The 11,686-nt window shown below is 46.1% G+C and overlaps 1 protein-coding gene across 3 annotated transcripts in view; it reads right to left on the bottom strand.

Annotated features, from left to right (window-relative positions):
• Positions 1-1,468: 1,468 nt before the first annotated feature.
• The window catches only part of MYH7B (myosin heavy chain 7B), a 53,956-nt gene continuing 43,738 nt past the window's right edge, over positions 1,469-11,686 (bottom strand). For all 3 annotated transcript variants that reach the window (XM_053393906.1, XM_053393908.1, XM_053393907.1), the window contains 11 exons: positions 10,679-11,028; positions 9,653-9,777; positions 8,367-8,482; positions 7,963-8,155; positions 7,067-7,270; positions 5,699-5,824; positions 4,402-4,572; positions 3,375-3,479; positions 2,936-3,031; positions 2,196-2,333; positions 1,469-1,592 (listed from right to left, as the gene is read on the bottom strand). In XM_053393906.1, coding sequence (XP_053249881.1) covers positions 1,581-1,592; positions 2,196-2,333; positions 2,936-3,031; positions 3,375-3,479; positions 4,402-4,572; positions 5,699-5,824; positions 7,067-7,270; positions 7,963-8,155; positions 8,367-8,482; positions 9,653-9,777; positions 10,679-11,028 — 1,636 coding nt within the window. In that variant the 3' untranslated portion in view covers positions 1,469-1,580. The remainder of the gene's footprint in view (positions 1,593-2,195; positions 2,334-2,935; positions 3,032-3,374; positions 3,480-4,401; positions 4,573-5,698; positions 5,825-7,066; positions 7,271-7,962; positions 8,156-8,366; positions 8,483-9,652; positions 9,778-10,678; positions 11,029-11,686) is intronic.

Here is an 11,686-nt window from a genome sequence, read left to right as displayed (position 1 = left end):
CACCACGCTCCTCTATTTGTTTCCAGTTTATTGGTATAGGCTCAGGGGTAAGGAACTTGCAGCCCCTCAGATGTTGCTGCACTACAGCTTCAATCAGCCTCGGCCATAGTGGTTAGACCTGATGGGAGTTGGAGTCCACCAACAATTAGAAGGCCACCTGTGTTCCCTATCCCTGTTACAAGGTGATTGCAAGGAGTTGAGCTGGGGTTTTTGACTCAGGCTGCACCATTTTCCTTTTAGTTCTTACAGGGAGCTTGTATGCCTGAGAGATCTCCCGCCACAGCTTTTCTCATAGAATCTTCTTTGGAAATGTTTAGAGACTGCAATGGTAGGCTTGGATTTAAATGCAAACTGCTTCAAGGAGTGATACCGATGAGTGACACTTAAATGTGGCTGAAAAACAAAAAAGGTCACTGTTGGCTGTGTTGGCTTTGGTTTGGATTTTTAATCACTAAAGGAATGGAACTGCTGTGTGGCAAGAGGGTGGGCCTCACCAGGCCAACAAATGTTCCTGGAAAATTAAAGTATCTCAAGTGGATTAATGTTCATGCTGCCCAGATTAATGCTGATTTACTAACAGCACATAAATGTATTAAATGGAAACTATTAAAATAATTTTATTTTAAAAAAATATGCTAGTGAAGGTCTTTCCTTTTTCTGCACCAATTCTCATAGTCACAGAGCTCTTCCTATAACGAGCATGGATTGGGTATAAGCAAGTGGACTTCACAGTTGTAATGCCCAGGTGGAGGTTTGTGAGTTGATGGGTTAACAATAGACACAATGAAATTATCAACAGGTCTATTCTTTGTATGGCTGGAAGTGATTACCACCCTTTTCCAGCAAGTCTTAAGGACCCTTATGGTTGGTGCCAATTCTACTTTAGTGTAGGATCTGTTGGCATACTTGTATAATTGTGCATAATTCTGCATGCTTTGGGAACAAGTACCATTAATGTGGAAGCTTGCAATCTGAATATGCTTTGAGAAGGGATAGTTAAGGGGAACATGGCTGGCTCCTAACCACCTTCAGCCCTGGGTCAACTGTATTATTACTGTTGCATAACTATCATTAGATACCGTATGTCTAACAATTAAAAACATTAGCTTCACAATGAAGGCTGCTCTTTGTCAGGTAGAACAATACATTTCCCCTTTGTGTGGGTTCTTGAGTTATTTTTCCAAGACCTTAGAGTGTCCAAAAAACTTTGATCTATACATACTCCATGATTGAAGTTTTCACATCTGACCATGTTTCCTTACCTGCTGTACTTGAGAAAACACCTCTATCACCACTGGAAGTCAATTCTCTACCGGGCCATTCTCCGCTAAGTAGATGGGGAAAGTTGCCTACTGATGGAATTCTTAGAAAAGGACTTTGAAAGTTCTTCCTGCCATATTTCCATTTTAAATAGAGGAATTGTCATAGTGAGAACAATAGTCCACCCAATTATAAATAGGTCACAGCCTTCTCATGAATGCTAGGTTTTATTCACTACAGAGACAGTGATGGCTGTTGCAGCCATTTACATCTACACAATGACATACACGGTGAGAGAAGGGATGTTGCACTGCAGCTTCTTATTCTTCATACTGTTAATAAAAAAACAGAAAGTATGTTTCAGAGTAGCTTGCAGGAACTTCGCGGAGTCCCAACCGCTCCCTCAGTCTTTTCCTTCCAAGTTGCAACCCAAGGATGCAGCCACTGCTCTTGAGTGCTGACTTGTCCTACTTTCCTGGAGTGGTAGAGCTTGGTCATCTTCCAAATAATATTAAACCATAGCTTAGCACTATGTGTGAACCCTGCCCTGCACATTAACTATGAATTGTTTACTGCTAATAAACCATGATCCAAAGCCATGGTTGTTTGTTGGCTTATGAATCCTGGTTTGTTTTAACTGGCTTGGTAATATGTGAACCCAGTAGCTTAATGCTGGCTGGTTTGTCTACCCCTTTCCAGAAGCTCTCCAAACTACAGAGGCATAAGGAAAGAGCAGCTGGAAAATAAACTAAACCAGATAAACAAGGCATGGCTTATCATCTGGCTTAGTGGTGGGTGGGTGTGGTCCAAGCTATCTAGAAACCACTAGATTTAGCTGGCTCGGTTATTCTCTATCACTAGCATTCAAAACAAAAAGATTTGCATCCCCCTCCAGTAAGCTATCCTCACAAGCTTTGTGGTAGCTTAGCCTTTACCTTCAGAGGTACAACTTCCCTAGTGCGAATCCGCAGTTTGTTCACTTGTGTCTCTGCGATATCTGCCCGCTCTTCAGCATCATCCAGCTCGTGCTGCACCTTGCGGTATTTCACAAGGTTGGAGTTGGCTTGCTGCTCCTAAGAAGGGAAGACAGGAATGCATGTAGACAGAAGAACTGGTAGTGGCCCTGTGATTAGATACCCCTGTGGCAAGTATGGTCTGCTTAGACACATGGGGAAAGGTTTGCAGGCAGGTGTGAGTATGAATTTACCCTTGTGCCTTCAGAGTCTTCTTTAGCCCAAGGGGGGTAGCACTGCCTTATGGACATCCTTCCACAGGCCATATGCTAGTGATGGTAAAGGCTACTTTCCAGCCATGCAAAACACTTGAGGAAGGCTTGGAGCAGGATTGGTGAAGGGTGTGGCCTGCAGAGAGTTCCAAGGGCCAGATACTAAGGCCTGGGAGCCATGTTTCCCCCCTGGGCCAGAGATTCCTCATATATAAGCCCAATAAGAGCAATAAGGTGCAGGGGCAATGAAGGCTGATTTGCCCTAAGCACATGAGAATGACATGTTAAGGTGTCAGAGCTCCTGTTGTGTCACTTTTTGAATATGATTCTTGCTTTGAATTAACTGCAGCAACACATGGGGAATGTAGACACTAGGGTTCCCACAAGACCAGAGTAAAGGCAGCACGTTTTCTGCTGCCTGTAAGTCTGCCCATGCAGAGTCACACTTACTGCCTCCTCAAACTGGCGCTTGTAACTCTTGACTTTGCTCTGCAGTTTGTCAATCAGTTCCTGCATCCGTGCCAGGTTCTTCCTGTCTTCTTCAGTCTGAAAAGCAATAGCAAAGCATGGGATACCTCAGCTTTTCCTGTCAGTGATTCTCTCCCACACTATGCACAGAGATTTTCCCCTTCTGCTCCTTTGGAGCTTCACCTTCACTAGATTAAACCAGCGCTTCCTTGATCTCCACATATATCCAGTAGCATGTGGTCCTCCTTATGTTGGAACTTGCCACATTTTTCAGTCCCCCTTGATTATTGTTGGGATGAGGAAGGGGAATACATGGGGGCAGACTTTTAAAGTTCCCTCCCCGCCTCCTACTTATGGTGCAGCTCTACTGCTAATAAAACAAGGGGCTGAGAAATTGGTGTGAAGCTGCTGAGGTTTGTACCTGATAGGTCAGTTCTTTGATCCTGCGCTCATACTTGCGAATACCCTTCTGAGTCTCTGCATACTTCTTCTGTTCTACATCCAATTCACCCTCCAGTTCCCGCACCTGAAAAGAACAAATAGGGTGGCTTAGGTTCCTTTACACCTCTCTTTACTTGACTCAGAGACCTAGAATTGAAGGATACAATTGTCACACTCGGCAAGGCAGTAGGAATTCATGTGGACGTTCGTATGTCACACTAGGAAGATGTTAGAGAGGACTTGCCTATACTCCCACATTCTAGATCCCTGCAGGAACCTTGTAGCTGAGATTTTGTCAACTCTGGGCTGAGTACCCTGAGCATCTTGTCTTCCTATGGCAGGATATAACTGGAAGAGGCCAACTTGCACTATTCTCTAGGCCTATCCTTGGTGATTCCCTCTCAACTAGGACCTTCTCTCAAATAAAAACCTAGCATCTTTTAGGGATATTGGTGAACACAGTATTTCATTCGGTGTCAAGGGAATTCAAACAATGGAACCAGAACAAATCATGGCATTGGCAATTTAATTTTCTGCATGATTTTTTTATCCTACCCATGAGCAATAGAGGGGAAATGAAGGCAACAGGAAATGGTTGAGTTGGAGCCTCCTAAGTCAACACATTTCCAAGCTGTTTCCTAGAACCATGAGGGCTAGAATCCTCATATTATTGGAATGACAAATTATCCCTGCAGAAGTACATCATGAGTACAGCCCAAGTTATGATGAAGCATTCTTGGGATGCTTAGCATAGCAGGTGGTGGGGCTCAAGCTTGTATGAGTGTTAGGGATTTAGGATAAGCAGCTCTGGGTTGGGCTCAAAGGAACACTTCCACAGCATTCGGTCAGAACACCAAGAGTGGCACTGGGAAAGGATGTTGCTGGAAGGATCTATCCAGTAGCTTCAGAGTTGGCAGAGTTCAGATTTCTATTAATCCCTCCTCCTCCTTGCCTTGTGGATCATAGATGGCTGCTGCAAGAAAATGTTACATTCCCCTTGTTCTCACCCTGGCTTCCAGTTTTTGGATCTGCTTCTTGCCTCCTTTCAGGGCAATCTGCTCAGCCTCATCCAGCCGCATCTGCAGGTCCTTGATGGTCTGTTCCATATTCTTCTTCATCCGCTCCAAATGGGCACTTGTGTCTTGCTCCTTCTTCAGTTCCTCTGCCATCATGGCTGCCTGGTGGGACAAAGGGCAAAGAGTCCATGTAGCATCTGGAGGTCTGGAACAGATGCATATAACTACCCTCTCTTGCACACATTCAGGGTGAGATGGTCCAGCACACATACTAGCACAGCTTAAGCCTACCCAGACACAAGTGAAAGTGAACCTCTCTGTATTATCCATAGCTTTGTTCAGACTCCACTACCCATTCAACCAACCAGGTACTGGGTCTAATTTAGAAGTTTCACCCACTAAGTGAATGTTGCAATCATCAACCTTATAGCAAATCCCTCCTCCACAATCTGTCTCCACGCTCATCAAGTTCTTCACTTACGTTAACAGCCATTGTCTATCCCCAACTGGGAGTTCCCCCTGGTTTATCTCCTCTCCTCTACCAAAATTACCAAGGCTCAGCCCATTAGTTCCTAAAGCAGAGATAGGTAATAGAGTGCCCTCCAGATGTTGTGGGCTAAAACTCCCATCAGCCCCAGCCAGCCTGGTCATGGATGATGGGAGTTGTAGTCTACAAGACCTGGAGGACACCACTTTGGCTATCCCTGTCCAAAGGTGCTGCAGATCACTCACCTTCTCTAACCCCCAGATGTCCTGCCTCTCTTGTTCTGCTACTTCAGTAACACCTTACCACTGGCCAGGCCATGCCCTCCTCACATCATCTACTTCAGCTGCTGATTCCTAAGTGCTGTGGCAGCATCAAGAATGCCATCTACAAAAAGGGATGCTGTAGGCAACCACCTATTAACACGGAGGCATTGCCAGCTCTAGCCAGTCATTACACAGAGAGCATGGAGATGCTCTGGTGAATATGTGATAGTGAAGCTGCCAGCTCTGTAGGTAATTTCATGTAATGAGTTACTGTTAACTACAAGAGCTGAAACAAACGTTTTATTGAGTGGACAGCTGTCAAAATTTGGACATTTTAAAATGTACATTTCACAATTTAGATTGATATCCAAAAGCCAACATCTGACTTTCAGAGAATCAGCATTTAAAATTGGGCTGCTTTTTCTTTGTTTTTTTTTTTGCCTGTTCAAAGAGTGTTTCTGGCTTAATATATACTAAACAAACATTATGGTAACAGGAACAGTGCAAGAGTCCCTCTCAAGGGCTTCCAATCTCTTACATCCGTGATGGCTTTCTTGGCCTTCTCTTCCGCATTCCGGCATTCCTGCACCGCCTCCTCCACCTCAGTGCTCAACTGGGAGATGTCTGCCTCCATCTTCTTCTTTTGGTTAATCAGACCTGTGTTCTGGGAAAGAAAGGGACCGTGGAAATGAACTCGCCATGACATTAGGAACAAAGGGTGCTAACAAATACTCCATTTAACCATGGGTTGTCTGGTCTGAGCTCTCCAGACTCGAAGCAGAGAGTCTTTCCTGACCCCTGCTCCTTTTGACCCTTTTAACTGGAGATATCAGGGATTGAACCTGGAAGAGTCTGCATGCAAATTGGTTCACTTTAAGTTCCATGTTGGAAAAACAGGAGGATATAAATGGAGTAAATACAAAACGCAAATAAATAGATCTCTTTCTGGGCTTAAAAAAATAACCTAAATCAAGTTTATCTTCCCCAATTCCTTGAGATAACACCCCCTTTCTACATAAACAAGAAAATATAGGGTCTTCTAGCCATATCCTCTTCTTTCTACATGGGGCTATTCATAGGACACAGTTTCCCAAGAGCCCAAGCAACAAATTATCCCCAGGAGAGGCAGATCAAGAGCCCTGCATTTTTTCAGGGCTGATTTGAAACAGTTTACTTCAATCATCAATTCAGCATGAGTCCAGCAGCTGGTATCTCACATGGAAACTCAGCCTCTGCCTTGTTAACGGAAAAATCTGAGGGCTCCCTTGGACTAAAACAAAGACACCAACCAGGATTACTTAGAGCAAAACAGCAGCCTGTAGGCTTGGCCTTTATTGATCTGTTGCAACAGGGTGCTCCCCTCACCCGCAGGAGAGAGGAGGAACCCAGAAAAATAGTGTGCAAGGCCTTATAAAGACTTTTGAAATTGCCACCCTGTAGATCAAGGCCACCCCCAGAAACATCATACATACATCACAGAAGGGGTGTAACCCAAGACCACCCCTCAGATACATCACACCTACATCACAGAAAAGGCGGTCTTAAAACAGAAATTTGAATGTTGTTTTTTTCCTCTCGTTGTTTATCTCCTGTCTGGCAGGTTATTTGATTGGATTGCCTGGGTAGCCTGGCCAGTCTTTTGTAATGATAAATACTTAGTTCCTGGGCCATGTCACAGGCTCACACCCTATTCAAACACAGACATACCCTTAAGACAGGATTTGTGAAGGAAAAGACAATAGGGAGGCTTTTCCAGTTTGACCTTGCAGAGAAAACATTTGCTCAGTTTAAGAATCAAAATGGTTCCAGGTTGGCCTTCCTGTGCTGATCTATGTATGTGCTTGGTTGGTACACTTATGAATATTACCATATATCTAAGACCATAAAATTCCTATCACAGCCTCACCTGTGAGTGCAGCAGATTGACTCTTTCTGTGGCCTCCAGCAGCTCCTGCTCAGCCAGCTTCCTTCCACGCTCAGCTTGCTCCAGGGCTGCACGCAGCTCCTCCACCTCAGCCAGCATCAGGTTGTTGCGCCTCTCCAGGGCAGCAGCCTGCTCCTTCAGGTCATCGTTATGGCGCAAGGTGTCATCCAGTTCTATCTGCAAGTCCTGTCAGGCACAACAAGAAAAAAAGGGGTCTGATTAATATGAGAGAGAAGCAAGAGCTAGGAGTCTCCTGAGGTCTGCAGAGAACCTTTAAGGGTCTTCAAATACCAGGCCCAGACTCTCTCCTGTCAAAGACTGAGTGTGGCCTGTCTATAAGGAATGAGGAGTGGGGAACCTGTAGCCCAACAACCACATGAGGACTTTGGCCTAATTTCATGCAGGTGGCAAGATGTGGGGGTAAGCATGTAGCAGAGAGAGAGATAGATTGTGCACTGTGGCCCTATTTACCTCTGGATTTGGCCCACCTACCATCAGCAGCTTGCCCCTGCAGGGCCAATCCAATACACTTCCTGCCTAAGGCAAAGGGCAAGATGGCACCACCACCCCCCAGTTCCACATACAGAAGTCAACTAGACTCACAGTCTAATCTTACTCTAATATTGGTAATGGAGTAGCATCTTCCATGGCACTTGAGGATAACAGGCTAGTTAAGAGGACACAGGACAGGCAGCATGGCAGACACGGCTCTGTCCTTCAAGGAAATGCTGTCCATCGACAACCTGAGGGGCCTAACGGTAGAGCTGGGCTTGGGGGAATGTGATACCAGGGGTATCTGTGGAGCAGCCATGGAGAGAGGCAGAAATACAGGAGAGCTCCAGGAGGCTCAGTGAGGACATGTTTCCGACATGGCTGACCTTCATTTGGGCTTGGAGCTGCCGCACCAGTTTCTGAGACTCGGCGGCCTGGCGGTTTGCATGGCTCAGCTGTATCTCCATCTCATTCAGGTCTCCCTCCATCTTCTTGCGCAGCCTGATGGCCTCATTTCTGGCTTTGGCTTCTGCATCCAGTGAAGCCTGCATGGAGTCCATGGCTCTCTGGTGGTTGCGCCTGGGAGAGTGAAGAAAGATGCTTAAGAAAAGAGGCACTTTATACCCACAAATGCAGTACCGGTGAACCTTCGTCACAACTTTTGTTTTCTCCACGATGGCTCTCTGTGTAGATTTGCTCTGTGTTGGCTATGAAGGCTTCAGAAGGCCCAGACCCATAAAAACCTAACTAGTTTCATAGAACAGCCTGCTACACTATGTTCTGTTCCTACCTGAGGTTCTCAAATTCTTCATCCTTCTCTGCCAGTTTCCTATCTACATCAGCCTTGATCTGAGACAACTCCAGCTGGATGCGCAGAGTCTTGCTCTCCTCGTGCTCCAGGGCTCCCTAGGAGCAGAAGGAAAGATAAGTACTTCATGAAAAGACTCACCAGAGTACCGGTCCCCTCAGTCTGCTTCAGCTTATTTTTGAAAAGGTATCAGGGGTGCTGAATAGCCTGAAGCTCATTAGGATATCTAATATTTGTGAGCAACTAGGGCAGCCTTTGCCAACACTCTCTCCCTCATTAACAACTGTTATAATGAACTTAAAACACTCCTGTTTACCCAGGTGTTTGGTTGCTGTAAGATAACATTAGTTGTTTCTAGGAACCTTGAACCTTATTAGCTGTGGGGCTATGAGATTGTTCTTAAATGTTGTGTTTTTAATTTAATCGTGTTAGCATTTTAATATTTTGGTGTTTGCCACCTTGGGCTTCTCTAGGAGGGCTGAGGTAGAGATTTAATAATAAATAAAATAAAATAAACCTGGCACCATGTTGGCAAAGGCCAGAAGTGTACTTTTCTGACCACTAGATGCCACCATGGAGCCAGGTAAACGGTCAGCTTCTATGCCTCTAGTTGTTCCACCTGCTAGGATTCAACACCAAGACAAGGCCAGAAAAAAATCAAGAGCAGCAAGTGATGGATGAGAGGCAAATGTGGGAAAGAGGAAAACGACTTGTCAAAGGCCTGCATGTTAAAAGGATACTGTTTCTAAATGCCACAGTTCTAACATCTATGTGGCTCTACCTAACAGGATTCTTCCTGAACACTGTAGGACTTGGGCAATACTTCCTACATTTGTATTTTCCCATAGGAACATGCACAGACACACTGACATATTTCTCAAATTAAGCAAGGCACTCCTTTCACTGCCCCAAATCTTTGTGGCCCAGTGTCCCTTGGGTCCCTAGATGATGGATTACAACTCCCATGTGGCAAAGCTATCTGGTCAAAATTCAGAATGAGGAGCAGCACAATGAGCTAGAGCAGGGATGGGGAATCTGTGGCCCTCCAGATGTTGGTGGATTCCAGTCCCCATCAGCCACTGCTAGCACAGCCCACACTCAGGAATAAGGGCAGCAGGAGCCCAACAACTTCTGGGACTCAAGGTTGAAGAGCATTGCTGTAGCCCCCAGTTCAGTTGGGATATGGCTTGGATTTCACATAATGTGGCCTGACATTGTGCACGGCCACAACGTGAAGCTCTCCCTCTGCTCACAAGCTAGGGGCTCACCTCAGCCTCCTCCAGGGCAGCCTGGATTTCATTTTTCTCACTCTCCAGACCTTTCTTCAGCTTCTCCAGCTCATGGATGGTTTTGCCACTCATGCCAATCTGATCAGTCAAGTCAGTGATCTCCTCTGGTAAGGAAGACAGGAATTATAGGCCTGCATGTAACTGTAGTTGTTTTTAACAACAACAACAACAACAACAACAACAACAACAACAACAACAACAACAACAACAACATGTAGCTGGTATTCAAAATTCCTGGGTGGAATTCAATGCCTGTTCTACTCAGAGTAGACCCACTGGAGTTAATTGACATGACTAAGGTTCATTCATTTCAATAGGTCCACTCTAAGTAGGACTTGGTTGAATTCCACCGTCTATCTCCGAGTGACTGGGGAAAAGGGGGACCAAAATCAAACCCAGAATGGAAGACAAGACAGTTCAGAATGCCTAACCTAAAGCTCTGGACCTTTGCTGAGCTTGCCACATGGTTATGGCTTCATCAATCTGGTGCTCTCCAGATGTTTTAGCCCATCAGCCCCAGCTAACATCTGGAGAACACAAGATTGGCGAAGGCTGGCTTACGTACTTGGGCTACACACAAATACAAGAGGCTATCAACCCACCAGCACCACCCTTTGTCCAAGGTGCCCAAAACCAGCCTTGCAAATTGGTCCACAGATGAGCCCACACATTCATTAGGCTACTGGTCTTAAGTGGAAGGATAGAGACCCACAAGTAGGGCATGCTTTGACCTTATGTGGGTCACATCAATCATTATGTTCTTCCTGTTACTGAGGAGAAGGGCAAAATCATTCCCTGAACACTGGTGATCCTGCTCAGATTCTCTACCCTGCTTCCACCCCCAGGCCATCACTCCCACACTTTCAAGCATTCTCTTCCCATCGTAAGGGCTAGATGAAAACTACCTTTACAGAAGAAAAAGAATAAATGACACCAGTGCCTGCCCAGTAACAGCTCCTTGGATTGCAAAGTACACTCTTGAATTACCCACAACCCTAACAATACCTTGCAGGTTCTTGTTTTCACGTTTGAGAGTCTCTAGATTTTCCAAGGACTCCTCATAGGCGTTCTTGAGCTTGAAGAGCTCTGTGCTGAGGCTGCGGGACTCCTTCTGGGAGGACTCCAGCTCCGACTGCGTCTCCTCGTACTTCTGCTTCCACTCCGCAATGATCCTGTCGAAATTGCGCTGCTTCTTGTCCAAAGCGGCAGCGGCCGAGTTTGCTCTCTCCAGGTCGATCGAAAGGTCCTCGATCTCTGTCTGCAGACGGTGCTTGGTCTTCTCCAGAGAGGAGCACTTGGCATGGGCTGCTTCCACAGCTTCCTCTGCCTCCTGCAGCCGGATGGCCAGCTTCTTCCTGCAAATTATCATGGTTAGCTAGGGAAATAGCTGCTCCTACACGAGCCGGAGATGGAGCTCTAGAAGCAGTAGAGATATCATCCACCTGGTGCAATGCTTTCCACCTTTCTGTTGAGAAGGATCTTCAAGGGAGACGGAAGCAACAAACTGGGAAGTGAAACTTGAGGAGGAAGCTGGAGCTCATTATGGCATGCTTCCTCCCTCTTCCTGAAATATATCCCTAACATGGACTTTTCCTGCCTCCTGCTCTTGGGTGGCCATTTAAAGGTAAAGGGACCCCTGACCATTAGGTCCAGTCGTGACCGATTCTGGGGTTGCGGTGCTCATCTCGCTTTATTGGCCGAGGGAGCCGGCGTACAGCTTCCGGTTCATGTGGCCAGCATGACTAAGCCGCTTCTGGTGAACCAGAGCAGCGCACAGAAATGCTGTTTACCTTCCCGCCAGAGCGGTACCTGTTATCTACTTGCACTTTGAGGTGCTTTTGAACTGCTAGGTTGGCAGGAGCAGGGACCAAGCAACGGGAGCTCACCCTGTCGTGGGGATTTGAACCGCCGACCTTCTGATCAGCAAGTCCTAGGCTCTGTGGTTTAACCCACAGCGCCACCTGCATCCCTGGGTGGCCATTTACACACCATCAAATTTGCATAATTTATATG

The sequence above is a fragment of the Podarcis raffonei genome, chromosome 6 (genome assembly GCF_027172205.1).
Source record: "Podarcis raffonei isolate rPodRaf1 chromosome 6, rPodRaf1.pri, whole genome shotgun sequence".
NCBI lineage: Eukaryota > Metazoa > Chordata > Lepidosauria > Squamata > Lacertidae > Podarcis > Podarcis raffonei.
This window is presented reverse-complemented; position numbering and strand designations above follow the sequence as displayed.